General features: G+C 53.8%; 2 protein-coding genes across 2 annotated transcripts; one reads left to right on the top strand and one right to left on the bottom strand.

Moving 5' to 3' along the window:
• Positions 1-6,759, top strand: ADIPOR1 (adiponectin receptor 1). The gene is made up of 7 exons (XM_083878692.1): positions 1-179; positions 795-914; positions 1,915-2,086; positions 2,996-3,182; positions 4,165-4,352; positions 5,539-5,732; positions 6,025-6,759. Exons 1-7 carry the CDS (start codon positions 30-32, stop codon positions 6,151-6,153), a joined length of 1,140 nt encoding a protein of 379 aa, XP_083734818.1. The 5' UTR covers positions 1-29; the 3' UTR covers positions 6,154-6,759.
• A 521-nt stretch (positions 6,760-7,280) lies between these two features.
• On the bottom strand, positions 7,281-13,636 carry TIMM17A (translocase of inner mitochondrial membrane 17A). The gene is made up of 6 exons (XM_083878694.1): positions 13,548-13,636; positions 11,739-11,838; positions 10,315-10,378; positions 9,459-9,587; positions 8,808-8,918; positions 7,281-7,971 (listed from the first exon to the last, which is right to left on the bottom strand). Exons 1-6 carry the CDS (start codon positions 13,571-13,573, stop codon positions 7,901-7,903), a joined length of 501 nt encoding a protein of 166 aa, XP_083734820.1. The 5' UTR covers positions 13,574-13,636; the 3' UTR covers positions 7,281-7,900.
• Positions 13,637-14,110: the final 474 nt, after the last annotated feature.

The raw sequence follows: 14,110 nt of genomic DNA, 5'->3' as shown, positions 1-14,110 counted from the left end.
CGGAGCCGCACGCCTTCACCGCCGCCCCGATGGCGTCCCGCAAGGCCCCCGCCGGGGCGGGCAGCGGGCTGGCGGCCGCCGGCCGGGAGCGGGAGCGGGAGCGGGCGCACCTGGAGCTCGCCGAGCTGGGGCCGCTGCTGGAGGAGAAGGGGGACCAAGGACCGGCCGGCGCCGCCAGCGTGAGACCCCCGGGACCCCGGCGGGAGGGATCTGGGGCCGTGCTCGGTCTCCTGGCTGAGTCCTCGCAGATTATCCCGGGAATCCGCCCATTATCCCGTTAATCGCTGGAGGAGCGCGGCCCGTGCCGTTCCTGGGGCCGGTCCCTGTTCCTGCCCGGCCCAAACTGCCCCTGCCGAGCGGGCTCGGAGCCGGGATGGGCCTTGGCGGGGATGTCACCGGGATGGCTGTGTCTGTGCCGGGTGTTCCCAGTGCCTCGGCGTCTCCCCAGGGCAGGGAATCCCCTCCCCGAGCCCTTTCTCGGCCGAGGGGAGCGGGAGCGGTGCCGGACCCAGAGCTCTCCCAGCTCGGGCGGGCGGGCCGGGGTCTCCCGGCCGTTCCAGCCGTGGTTGTAGGGATGAAAATCCCTGGTGGTAATCCCGCGTTTCGACAGGATAAATCCAGGATTAGCCCGCCCGGGATGGGTCAGGGTTAGGGTTAGGGTGTTGCATAAACGAGGGAAACTGCTGGGTTCTGCCTGTCCCCTCGGGGGGTGAAGCCCCGGGTGCTCCCAGAGGGGCTGGGGTGGTTCCTCTCCCAGGGGCTGGAGCGTTCCCCTCTGGCTGTTCCCCCTGCAGGCCGAGGACCCGCCGTGCCCGGCGGCCCGTGAGGAGGAGGAGGAGGAGGTGGTGCGGGTGCTGACCCTGCCCCTGCAGGCTCACCACGCCATGGAGAAGATGGAGGAGTTCGTGTACAAGGTACCAGACCTGTGGTGATCCCCCGGTCTTGATTTTGGAACAGATTCCCCATCCTGGGGTTTGGGGTGACAGGATGTGTCTGGATAAAGCTCCAGAGCTGCTCCAGCCCTGCTGGGCCAGGGAACGGAGTGGGAAGGGGATGGCCAGGAGGGGGTTGGCCCAGCCGTGGAGGGTGAGGGCCTGGGAGGAATCCCAGTGTTCTTGCAGGCCTGGATGGGGCCCAGGAGTCTGAGTGCCACCCGGGGTGTCACCCAGTGCCTGCAGTCACTGTGGCTCCTGTGCTGCTTCCCTGATCCAATGGGAATTCCCACCACAGGGAATGGTCTGTGGGTGTGGAAGGGTTAAAGCTGAGAGTATTAATTGCCCCTGACTCCCTGGGGGGTCCTGGAATCACTCCCTTCTGGGGGAAGCTGGGACTCAATCCTTGTGGGAACTGAGGTGGGGGTAAAATCACTCCCTGGAGGGACTGGGAACCATTCCCTGGAGGGACTGGGGAACAAAGTGCAGGAGGTGGGTGGGTGGCTGACAGGCTCCCACAGGGCACCTGACATCAGAGAAGCCAAACTTTCTCTTCCCAAGGAGCTTCCTCGGGCTGTGTCACCCCCTCGGGCTGTGTTACCCCTGCACTTTGAGGGGTAACAAGTTGTGACGTGGTGTGGACCCTCCCAGAGGACAGCAGGCAGCAGCAGGGTCAAACATGGAAGGCCCTTTATTATCTGACTCCAATAACTTATATACACTTTGTACAGAGGGCCAGATTGGGAGGTCACAACCTCCTGACCTGATTGGTCACTCTCACTTTCAATCAAATTCTCTCTCAGAGAAGAACAACTACGCAAAACGCACAGATAATTTCTAAGAATACAACATTGTTTATGTGAAGCAGTGTGAGAAAGCTGCTGCCAAGACTCAAACACTCAAAAGCAGGACAGCCAGGGGTGACAGGGCCGGGCTGCTCCCCGTGGATCCGGGGCTGCCCTGACCCCCCGGTGTGTTGCAGGTGTGGGAGGGGCGCTGGCGCGTGATCCCCTACGACGTCCTGCCCGACTGGCTCAAGGACAACGATTACCTCCTGCACGGGCACCGGCCCCCCATGCCCTCCTTCCGCGCCTGCTTCCGCAGCATCTTCCGGATACACACCGAGACCGGCAACATCTGGACACACCTGCTGGGTGACTGCGGGCAGGGGCAGCCCTGGGGCTGCAGGGGCTCAGGCCCTGCAGTAGATCCAGATCCAGATCCCTGGGCTGGGTCCTCTCCGTGCCCAGGGATCCTGTGCAGGCAGGACACGGAGTGTCTGGAGCCCCTCGGGAGAGAAGGGCCAGGGCTGGGCTCAGCCACTGCAGGGACAGGGAAATGTGTCCTGGGCAAAACAGGGAAGCCTCAGAGGATGTTTGTCTCAAATGAGTCCAGAAGAGGCCGCAGAGATGCTCTAAGGACTGGAGCTCTTCTGCTTTGGAGTCAGGCTGGGAATGCTTGGAATACTCAGCCTGGAGAAGAGAAGCTCTAGGGAGACCTCACAGCCCCTTCCAGTGCCTAAAGGGGCTCCAAGAGAGCTGGAGAGGGACTTGGGACAAGGGCCGGGAGTCACAGGACAAGGGGGAATGGCTTCCCACTGACAGAGGGCAGGGTTAGATGGGATAGTGGAAGAAATTCTTCCCTGTGAGAGTGGTGAGACTCTGGCCCAGGCTGCCCAGAGAGGCTGTGGCTGCCCCATCCCTGGCAGTGTCCACTGTCAAGGCTGGACAGGGCTTGGAGCAGCCTGGGGCAGTGGAAGATCTCCCTGCCCGTGGCAGGGGGTAGAACGTGGTGAGCTTTAAGGTCTCTTCCCACCTAAACTAGTCTGTGATTCCATGACCCTGTGAAACGGCAGCTGAGCAGCATTTGCCCTGTGCCTGCCCCTTCCCCTCACCCCAGCCCTTCTCCTTTGCACTAAAAAGGGCCAAGAACCCACTGTGGGTTACTGAGCACCCCTGGGATACATCCAGGCCCTCTCAGAGCATGCCCAGGGCTGTTCTTACCCTGGCTCTGCTGATCTCCCCCACTGACTCCCTGCCTTCCCTCTCCGTGTGTTGCTGCAGGGTTTGTTCTGTTCCTCTGCCTGGGGATCCTGACCATGCTGCGGCCCAACATGTACTTTATGGCTCCTCTCCAGGAGAAGGTGGTGTTCGGGATGTTCTTCCTGGGGGCAGTGCTGTGCCTCAGCTTCTCCTGGCTTTTCCACACTGTCTACTGTCACTCCGAGAAGGTCTCGCGGACTTTCTCAAAGTGAGTCAGCACGAGTGTGGTCGTGTGGTCCCCTGGGAGGTTTTGGGTTCTTGCAGCACTTCCACACCGTGTTCCCAAATGTTTTATCCCTGGGGGAAGGGAGCGTCCACCCAATCCAGTGTGGAACTGAGGGGAACCACGGGAGGGTTCTGGGGGTCCTGCCTGAGCACCTTAAATGTGCAAGGTCAGGGGCCTCAGGTGTGTGATAAAGATCCTGAGACCCTGCAGCTCCCAAGGGAGCAGGGTCCTGGCTCCCAACTGAATGACCTCTGTGTTCCCAAGGGAACAGGCTCTGTACCTCTTGTAGCAGAGAATTGAGGAGGGGTCTCACTCTCCCTGGGCAGCTGGGGGCCGTGGCCAATTTGGCAGGTCCCAGTTTACTGGATGCTTTTAAAAACCTCTATTTTGGATCCAGTTTGGACTAAAACCAAGTGTAAAGAAGGAACACAAAGAGGATTCCCAGCAGAGTGGGAAGGGTGGTCAGTGGTTTGTGCCTCCCCCTGGGCTGCTCCAAGAGTCAGGCTCCTGTCAGCCTTGCGCTGAGGCTCTCAAGTGACTTTCTGCTCCCACGTGGCTGTTAAAGGCATTTATTTGGGTGCTGCTCGTTGGGAATGCTGCCCATCCCTTTGCACAACCTCCAGAGATTCCATGGGATCCTTCTTCAGAACAAATCCAGCAGGAATTAATGCCCTTGTGTTCTGGGAAGGCAGTGGGAGCAGTGCAGGGGCTGTTTCTGTGTGAGATCCCAGATCCATGTGCACAGGGATTTGTTCCCGGTGGTTTGAGCCCCAGCACCTCCTGCCCCTCCCCTGCATTCCCACTGTGCCCAGGCCCTTTCTGCTGTCACACCTGCCCTGATGGGACCCCAGCTCACCTGTCCTGCCCAGTGACTCTGCTCAGGTGCAGGCTGGAGAGTTCCCACCCATGGAGGGGCTGGATTTGGGGGCTCACCTGTGGCTCTCTCGTTGCACCCTGACTGCAGGTTGGATTATTCAGGAATTGCACTGCTGATCATGGGGAGCTTTGTCCCGTGGCTCTACTACTCCTTCTACTGCTCCCCACAGCCAAGACTCATCTACCTCTCCATCGTCTGTGTCTTGGGTATCTCTGCCATCATCGTGGCACAGTGGGACCGATTTGCCACCCCCAAGCACAGGCAGACCAGAGCAGGTAGGAGCTCCTTCCTGCCCCGAGTCCTGGGAGACGTTTTGGGGCAGATCCCATTTGGGAGAAGCTCTGGGAACCTGCAGGATTCATTCCCCCCGAGCAGCACAGCACTGCAAGGAGTGGCTTCCTGCCTTCTCCTGCTGTGCTGGGGATTCATCTCCTGAGCAGAGCCTGAGGTTTGGAGTTTAAAAATAGCCCTGGGCGGGCTGGGGCTGTGCCTTGTCTGCCTCTTCCAGGAAGCAGTTCAGCAGCAGGAACCTGCAGAGGAGGAAAACATTCCTGAGCTCTTCCCTGCCAGGGACACACTGGCTGGTCCTTGCCTTCCTGGGGGTGGAGTGGGGGGCTGCCTCCAGTCCCACACCCCAATTTACCCCCACAGCAGGTCCCATCAGCCTCGCTGAGCATGAGGAGACACCTCCCTGCCCAGTTCCCAGGGGTTGTGAAGCAAATGTCTCTCAGAGCACTGTCCTGGCTACATGAGTGAGGAAAGACCATGTTGAGAACAGGGACCACCTGAAAGCCCTCAGAGGAGGGCAGGGGACAGGCAGGACTCACGTCCTCATGGCTCCTCCCTGCTGCATCCTGTGCCCCCAGCAGGAGCAGGATCCAGCCAGGTGCCACCCAGAGCCTCTCCAGGCCAGTGTCAGGATGGTGTCACTTGTTCTCTGCCAACTCAGAGGCCAGAGTTGAACATTTCAGCTGCTGCTGAGCTCCTTCCTCAAGAGCTGCAAGAAATTGCATTCCTGAAAGGGGTAGCTGTCTTCCTGGTGCAATCCAAAGGGCTGGCACCTTCCAAAATGTCCATTCCCACAGCCAGCAGTGGCAGCTGCTGCAGCCCTGCATAAGAAACACTGGGTGGCTCTACCCAGCAAGGACAGGGGTGGTTTGCCTGGGATGTGGAGCTGTGGATCCCTCCTTTTGTGAATAAGTGCCATGAGGATTGGAGAAGTGTAAGGAGTGTTTGGACAACACTTTCAGGCACAGGGTGGGATTGTTTGGGGGTGTCCTGTGCAGGGCAAAGAGTTGGGGCACAATGGTCCTTATGGGTCCTTTCCAGTTTGAGATACTCTGTGAATTCAGTGAAGAAAAGCTGCTTCCCTAGCACAGGATGAGGGATCCAGGGGAGTTGGTGGGAGAAGCAGTTCCCCCTCCACACTGAGCGTTTTTCCCTGATCTTTCTGGGCCACAGGTGTGTTCCTGGGGCTGGGACTGAGTGGGGTTGTGCCCACCATGCACTTCACCATCGCCGAGGGCTTTGTGAAGGCCACCACGGTGGGGCAGATGGGCTGGTTCTTCCTCATGGCTGTGATGTACATCACGGGCGCTGGGCTCTACGCTGCCCGTATCCCCGAGCGTTTCTTTCCGGGCAAGTTCGACATCTGGGTGAGTGTGTGGGGATTGAACAGGTTGTCTGGGGGCAGCTCTGGGGTCAGGGGGAGTTTCTGAGGGGCTGGAAGCTGGGGGTGTCGGGCTGTGCCTCAGCACGTGCTGCCAGCCAGACCCTGAACAGGTTCTGTGCGTGGACAGGGCAAAGCACAGGGTGGGAATCGCTGCTGGGTACAACAGAACAGGGAGCAGGGGACAGTCCTGGAGCAAGGAGGAAGAAGAAGAGGAGGGGGTGATGAGGTTGGTGTCCCCTTTGGTCTGGTCTAAAGGAATTTTTGCTTCCCTGCAGTTCCAGTCTCATCAGATCTTCCACGTGCTGGTGGTGGCTGCAGCCTTTGTCCACTTCTACGGGGTGTCCAACCTGCAGGAGTTCCGCTACGGCCTGGAAGGGGGGTGCACAGACGACTCTCTCCTCTGAGAGCGCCTGGTTTTAGTACAAGCTTCCTAAGTGCTTTTTAAACTCTTGTCTTTGCTAAAATCAAAGGAAGACTCAAAACTGTTTGGGGTTGTTGGTATGTTGGGGTTTTTTTTTAAAGAAACAAACAAAAAAAGAAATGGATAAATCCTTTAGCAAAGTTGTTGACCAAATCCTCACCCCCTTCCCCACACACTGTGCTGGGGCTGCAGGGGGACTCCCGACTCCTCCAGACAGTGTTTTAGCTGCACCGGGATCACCTGCTGCTCCAACAGCACAGGGAACAACTCCCTGCTCCTGCACAGCCGAGCAAGCACATCCTGCTCCACACACACCAGGAGTTTTGCATATCCCCCACAGCAGTCCCTGGCACAGGCACGCACTCACTTAATTTAAAGTTTTAATTTTCCTTTTTGTTTTGTTCTGTTTTCCTTGACAAAGTAATGTAAACATAAATGAAAGAATATTTAATATTTAATACTAAGCTTTAAGACAACGCGCTGCCACCGCAGTCCTTGGCTCCCTCACTGTCAGGAGGAGGGACAGTGTTGTAGGGAGTGTAGAGCTGCTGTAGCTGATTGAAATAAAAAGGTCAGTAGTTCAGTGTCACCACTGTGTCCTTGTCTGGTTTTGGGGTGGGGGAATAGAGGGCTCTGAGCACCCCGGGAGCAGGGCAGGAATGCTCTGGGGAGCTGGGATCCCTCCAATTGTGTTGGACTCTGGACTGGGCTGGGCTAAAACAGGAAACTGGGGTGTTGTGGTGATGACAGGACAGGAAACCCAGCCCTGGCTGGCGACAGCTCTGGGGCTGTGACTTCCCCTGGGGCTCAGCAGGGCAGGAGAGGTGTCGCAGCCTGGCTGTGGCAGGGGCAGTGCAGGACCCTGGCCCCAGCCAGAAGCTTCTCCTTGTGCACAGGGGACAGTGACTGCCAGGGGATTTGGAGGGGCAGAGGCCAGCACAGTAAAGCCCAGCTCAGGCCACTGCCTGACCTACGGGTCAAGGAGTGTGAGCAGAGCCACTCCAGCCCCACTGCCACCTGTCCCTGCCATCCCCCAGAGGTTGGGGTGTCCTGTTGCTGAGCTGTTTGGATGTGGCCCAGCTTTGGAAATCCTCCAGGCTGGATACTGTATCAGGAACTGCCAGCAAGCAACAGCGTCAATGAGTTTAATTAACAAGTTACAACAGAAAACCCCACTGGATGTGATTTTGTAACTGCTGACAAAAGGGCAGGGGCTTCCACAGCTGGAGTTTAAGGACCAAACTGCAGAGATGTGGTAACTCTGCTCAGGCCAGGATGTGAGATGAAAAGCAGGAGGTGCAATGCTTCCCCCTCCAGCCCCATAACCTAAATCTGACAGGGAACAGGTTACATCCCAGCTGCATTCACTGCAGGGGAGACATCCCAGAGGAGACTCCAAGACTTTCACTCCAGTCTGTGTCTAAAGGATGACAAGACTCTTTGGTCCTTGTCTCAAACCTCCTTGTATTCTACCAGACATGTGTAGCATTACAGCAATGGACTATATCAGGAATAAATAGATTTTCTTTTCTAAAAGTCCTCCTGAGCAGTCTGACATTGAGAAATGCTGCAGGTCCTCGGCATGGTGTGTAAGGGACAGCCACTGGTGTAAATACAAACCCCCTCGGCATCCTCCAGGTGGGGCCGCTCGAGAACAGGGAAGGAAGAGAAGGAGGAAGAGGAGGAGGAGGAGGAGGAGCAGGAGGAGCAGGAGGCGGCGCCGGGGACCATCATTGGTACTGTCGGTAGTCACTGAACGGGGCTGGCTGGAGCTGGGATGGATCCTCTGACAACTGTGGGCCTGCAGCAGGGACAGGGGAAAAGGCAAATAAATACCAAAATGCAGGAGATTCTTCCTATTAACTCCATTCACAGCTGGTTTGTTCATATAAATCCCTCTTGAAATTAATCATAAATCCTGGAATTGTTTGGGTTGCACAAAAAGTTTCAAAAGTTGCATAAAATCACAGACTGGTTTGGGTTGGAAGAGCCCTTTAAGTTTATCCAATTTACCCCCTGCCATGGCCAGGGACACCTTGCACTAGACAAGCTTTTTAACAGGGAAATGGACCAGAGCAGGGAGAGGGAAACCTTGCCAGTCGTCTGAAGGAGCTGGAAACTTGCACATTAGTGCCTTTGAGGTGACCTCGGTCCCTCTGGAAAGGGGTGACTTGCCCGACAATAAAGCAACTAGTGAAACTGAACAAGTGTTGAGTCACCTTCCCTGCTGCTGCAGCAACACAGCTGTGGTGGGGCAATCCAGAGAGAATTAATTGTCATGGACTTTCTCCAAGGCAGATTAATTTTCAAGCATCTTTAAAGAACAGAAATTGTCATTGCTGTCTGCCATTCCCTCACACCACTGTGTCCCAGCCCTGAGTAAAACCCTTCTGCCACCATGTGCCAGGTGTGTGGCAGGGACAGCAGGGACGTCCCTGCTCTCAGCCACCTCCACTCTCCCAGTGGGAAGCAGCTTGTGATAATTTCGTTGTCATCAGCACCTGCAGCTCCTCCTTGGTTTTCCACAGCCTCAGGAGCTGGCAGGGCAGTGCAGATCCACTCCAGGATAAGAAGATGACTGCCAGGGGCACATCAGCAAAGTAAATCCTTGTGACACACCCTCTGCTGGCTCCTTACCGTTTGGGAACTGTGTGGAGGCAAATCTTGTCAGCAGAATTCCAGCTCCTTCAATCAGGGCCAGGAGAATTCCTCCCATGGCAGCAGATCCGACCATGGCAACGGGGCCATCTGGAAATGAAAAGCACAAGCCAACACTTAATTTCTTTGGTAAATGTTAGAACCCTTTGAATCCCAGGATAGTTTGGGCTGGAAAGATCATAAAGATCATTTCCTTCCACCCCCTGCCATGGGAAGGGACACCTTCCACTATCCCAGGTTGCTTCAAGCCCCGTCTAACCCGGCCTTGGACACTTCCAGGGATGGGGCAGCCACAGCTGATCTGGGTAAGGGCCCTGTGTCATGGCCTCATCACCCTCTCCCTGCCCTAACCTCTCCTAAAGCAGACTCTGAGCAGTAATTTTGTGTCCATTAAGCTGCATTAAAGGATAATTACTGGGCAACTCCCCCCACCCTCCCTTCAAGGAACACCAGGAACCTTTGAGAGCCTGATTATTACTTTCCTAAGCACAGGATAAAAATTTCAGACTATTTTTCAGCATCTGAGACAGCAAATTCCAATTTGGGTGTCACAGACTTGCTTTGCTATAACAATGAGAACTGTACATTTAGAAAATAGGAGGTTTTTAACTGATATCCCCAGTTTCTTACTTCTTGCAGCTAAAATGGCTCCAGTCAGGGCTCCGCTCGTGATGGAATTCCAGGGATCTTCCTTCCCTCTCATTCTGACCATGCTGCAGTCAATCATGGAGAAGAGACCTCCCCAGACAGCAAAGCTCCCTGTTCCAAATCAAACCAAAGACACTTTGGAGAGAGCAGAGAAGCCAGTTGTGCTGCACAACACGTGCTGTGGTGTTACTGTGCTCAGACACGAAGTAAATTCAGTTGCATCAAGAGCCAAATACAGGATAAAATCAATACAGGAAAATTTCCAACTTGAGGTGTCATCATCCCCATTTTAAATATCATTTCACTAATCTACAATTAACTACAGAAAATTTATCAAACTGTGATTATAATCAAACTTTCATCCTAACAGAGTCAGATTAGCTAAGAGAACTTCCAGATTTGTTCCTTTTTAACATATTTCCTCACAGACAATGATGCAGAGTCATGTCACACCTCACACCTCATCCAGCCCTGCTCCTGTGGCCTCAGGAGCTCAGTATCCCACAGCACATGCACGGACACCCCCAAGTTCTATTTTTGATCCGAGCTGGATCACTTCTTGTAATCAGTTAGTTTATCTTAACCCCCTCCACACCATGAAGGGGCTGTGCTGTTTAAGATATGATCAGTAATTACCACTGGTTTACCACTCCAGGAACACAGACTGCTTCCTTCCCAACCAAACTCATGTTGGATCTATCAGAACTGTATTTACCCATTGCTTGGGCCAACAAACCTGCTGAGACTCAGCTCAGGTGTCAGTGCAGCCTCACCGTGTTACATTCCCAAACTCTGTTATCTAACAACAGTCAACTCTATGCAACAAAGAATTCATTACCTCCTAGTTGAGGAGCTCTGGTTTTAATCGCTGTCAAACTGCCCCGCAGCCGGTGATTCACACCCTGAAATAAGAGAATTCAGTTAAAATAAAACAGTAAAATCTTACAGCCAAGCCCAACACATTTGTGAGCCCCCTCAGCAGCTGTGAGGAGCTGAGGCAAAGTGTGCTTTACACCTATTTCACTATTTATCACTCCCATACAACATTCCTGTCAGGTGCAGATGGGAATTACGGTCACCAGGCAAGAAACAATTTGGGCTCACAGTCTGAGTGGCCCAGGGGGACTGAAGGAGGCATTAAAGTAACATGTCAGGAAGAAAAGCAGTGATTTTTCACATGTACCATTTTTTCCTCCTATCTGATGGGCAATTCCAGTAGCTGCCCTGTGTTCAGTCATTCCTGCAGGTGGAATTGTAGGTCTTTGTAGCCAAGAAAAGCAAGGTCATGCGGAGCCTTTCAGAGTTCAATACTCAACCCAGGCCCCAGAGAACAATTACACATTTTCCCACACTTTAACACAGTTTAAAGAATATCCACCAAGTTTTATTTTTGTTACAATCACTCTGAAGTGGGGATAGATGTATTTAGCAACTCTCAAGCAAAAGTAAGGATTGAATTAAGAACAGAGTCCTTTTCAAGTGAAGTGTCTGCAGGATCTGACTAGTTTGGAAACAGTTATTTATTAAACCCACCTCAAACCAACAGCTTATTGTCAGAGTAACATCAAAAACACCTTATATATGAAGTCAGAGAAATTAAAAAAAAAAGTTCAAGCAACAATTGGATCTTAATTTATCAAATGTCTCTACAACAGGTTTATAGACAATTTTTTGCAGCAGACATCCCAAAAAAAGACCAATTTGCATCAGCAGAACTTCACTTCCATGTTTACTCAGCCCTACATTGAAACCAAACCTGAGCATTAAAAAATCGAGTTAATAAAAAGGGCAATGATTAAGAGATTAATTAAAGAAAATTGTACCCTTTAATATAAATCTGAAGGACAAAAAGACTTTTTCTTTGAGTCACTCCATGTTTTAAAAGAAAGGGAAAGGCCAGGAGAGGAAGGAGAGCCCAGGCTCCATGTCCCTCATGCAGAGAGAACCACAGGCAGATCAGCCAAGAAGGATCTTTCCTGCTGCCCTTCCCCTCCTGGGGAAATGTTCACCAGTCAGGGAGGAACCAGCTACCAGTGTCCCCCTGCAGCCACCAGAAGCAGCAATTTTATCCCGGAAGATGAAGCCCCACAGATCTTGCCCCAGGACAGATTCTCATGGTCTGGATTAGCAATGTACAAGTCTTTAACCAGCTCTGCTCCCTGCAGAGGGATTTATTCTTCTTCCCCTTCACTTCCACACTCCCTGGGGAAGGACAATGGAGGCAAAACTACAGTCAAAGCACCTTCAGAGGGTTTTACTCACCACTGGGGAATTTCGGAAGCCTTTGATGGCCTGGAAGATGCCCCCTCCTATGGCCCCCATGGTGAAGGCCCCTCCACAGTCATCCACTATCCTCCAGGGACTGGAAAGAAAAACAGAGGTGGAAATATTAAATCCCATCCTGTTAAACCATGTAAGTGAGTGGGATGGATCCAGCTCTGGTACAGCTGGGGTGAAGATCTGGTGCCTGCACTGGCTCACATCCAGCTCCCTGAGCAGGCAGCAACAGAAAAACAACAATATTAGAGCAAAACAAACTCAACCTTTGCCAGAGTCTCCTGGCCCACTTCCTTGGACTGGGAAGCACCAAATACACAGAAATGCCTGAACTCCTCACACAAGGCTGAGAGACATTTCCCTCATGGAAAATTCCTGCGGAATTCCAGCTCTGCCCTACTTACACAGTGTAAATAGCTTTAAATTCCCTGATTTCGTTCTTCTCTTGACCTACAGAGAACTGAGGCAGCAAATTCCACGAGTCTCAGATCCCAGTTGGCACAAAACACATTTTCTTGAATCACTCACCCTTTCCATTAATTCCCTTATTTAAGTGAGACTTCAAAGTCATCTTTGCTGAGCTGGAAAGGTTTTTCCTGATGCATGCTGGATCTCTGAAGTCCATTCAAACAAACAGAGATCCCCTCAGAAATATCCACCCACAATTCCTGCTCCAGCACCACAGAGCAGCCAGGAAAACCCTGCACAGAAACACCTTCCTGCAACACAGACTGTCAGTACCTGCCAGGGGAGACTTAATTTGGGGTTCAGAACCTCTGGAGCCTCGCAACCCTAAACCAAATTAGGTTTGCTCCTAAATTAGGTGAGTTTTAGGATGCCTTTAACTTCAGTCCTCACTGTGGGTAATTTCAGAGCATGAAATAACAAAGTTGTTTGGTTTCTTTCATTTTGTATCGAGATCTTCCAGCCGAGCACTCAGGTGATTTAACTCCTGCACTGCCAATAATCAGAAAATGCAAAAATCAGCCTATGACAGCATGCAAGTCACAAATCTGAATACTCTTGTCCAAGATGGCAAGATGAAAAGCAACTCACATCTTTTTTTTTCCAAGGATTTTTTGTTGTTTTGTTCTCACATCTCCTGTGCAGATATTTATCTCCTCTGTTATGAATAAAACATCCCAGCTCTCTCCCTTTGTTAGCTCTCTAAGAGTGATCTCCTTAAAAGGCTTTTTGGAAATCTAAATGGATTAAGCAAAGTGGGCTTCCCTTATCCACAAAGTCAAGGAATTCCAAGCTACAAACCATGGCTGTTTTTTTCCTGAAGCCTTGTTAATGAGACCCCGATCACGGAACGCTTCCCTCTTTAACCTCATTACCCACTACCTTTGGGGTTCCTAATTTTCCTTTTAAACTACTCTCCAAGCTTTTCCGAGCAGCATTTAGATGAGAGAACACCTTTGATCGCAGCACAGCCAGCCTGTGTGTCAGCTCCTCCGAACTTCCTCAGAGCTGACACAAAATACCGCTCGCCGGTCCGAGAGGCCCCGCGGGGCCCGGTAACGGCGGCGTTTGGCTGCCCAGGCCCCGAGAGGCCCCGAGAGGCCCCGAGCGGCCCCGCCGCCTCCCTCAGGGACCCCACCAAGGTCAGCCCCGCCCCGGACCGCGGCCGCGCCGCTCCCCGGCCCCTTCCCGGCGCCCGCGGGGCCCGATCTCGATTATGATCCCGGTCCCGATCCCGATCCCGGTCCCGATCCCGGTCCCGATCCCGATCCCGATCCCGATCCCGATCCCGATCCCGATCCAGGCCCGGCCCCGGCCCGCTCTCCTCACCAGGGCTCCCGAGCGTACTCCTCCATCTTGCCCGGCCCCACCACCTCCCCGCGCGCGATTGGCTGCGGCGGCCCCTCACCGGCCAATGGCACTGGGGGGGCGGGACGAGGCGCCGAGTGAAGACGTGTCTGCGCGTGCGTGTGGCCCGGCCCCGCCCCCGCCCGGCGCTGATTGACAGGGGCGGTGAAGGCGGGAGGATCCCCGGGCCGTGAGGGGAGGACTCCCAGAGCGGGGGAGAAGTCCCGGGGTGAGGGATCCGACCTTAAATTCCGTCCAGAGCCGCTGCCCCGCTATGAGCAAGGACCTTTTCCACTCTCTTAAGGTGCTCCTAGCCCTGTCCAACCTGACCCTGGACATTTCCAGGCGTAGGGCAGCCGGAGCTTCTCTGGGCAACCCGGGCCAGAGCCTCACCATCTCCACAGGGACAGGAATTCCTTTCCAATATACCTCATCTCACCCTTTGTCAGCGGGAAGCCCTTTGTTCTGCCACTCCAGGCCTTTGTCCAAAACCACTGTGAGGCCATCCACTCTAAACCATGACAGGTTTGGGGTGTCCCCTGCTT

The sequence above is a fragment of the Zosterops lateralis genome, assembly GCF_965231275.1.
Source record: "Zosterops lateralis genome assembly, chromosome: 26".
Lineage (NCBI taxonomy): Eukaryota > Metazoa > Chordata > Aves > Passeriformes > Zosteropidae > Zosterops > Zosterops lateralis.
The sequence above is the reverse complement of the archived record's forward strand: the minus strand, read 5'-3'. Positions and strand labels throughout refer to the sequence as shown.

What these genes read in the sequence shown, in the direction of transcription:
- ADIPOR1 (XM_083878692.1), top strand. Translation starts at nt 30, where the DNA reads ATGGCGTCCCGCAAGGCCCCCGCCGGGGCGGGCAGCGGGCTGGCGGCC. An exon ending in CATCTGGACACACCTGCTGG is followed by an intron (nt 2,087 to 2,995) that starts GTGACTGCGGGC and finishes GTGTTGCTGCAG; the next exon opens with GGTTTGTTCTGTTCCTCTGC. An exon ending in GTCTCGCGGACTTTCTCAAA is followed by an intron (nt 3,183 to 4,164) that starts GTGAGTCAGCAC and finishes CCCTGACTGCAG; the next exon opens with GTTGGATTATTCAGGAATTG.
- TIMM17A (XM_083878694.1), bottom strand. Translation starts at nt 13,573, where the DNA reads ATGGAGGAGTACGCTCGGGAGCCCTG. An exon ending in CAGAGCTCCTCAACTAGGAG is followed by an intron (nt 9,588 to 10,314) that starts GTAATGAATTCT and finishes GATTTGGAACAG; the next exon opens with GGAGCTTTGCTGTCTGGGGA. An exon ending in AGCCATTTTAGCTGCAAGAA is followed by an intron (nt 8,919 to 9,458) that starts GTAAGAAACTGG and finishes TTTCATTTCCAG; the next exon opens with ATGGCCCCGTTGCCATGGTC.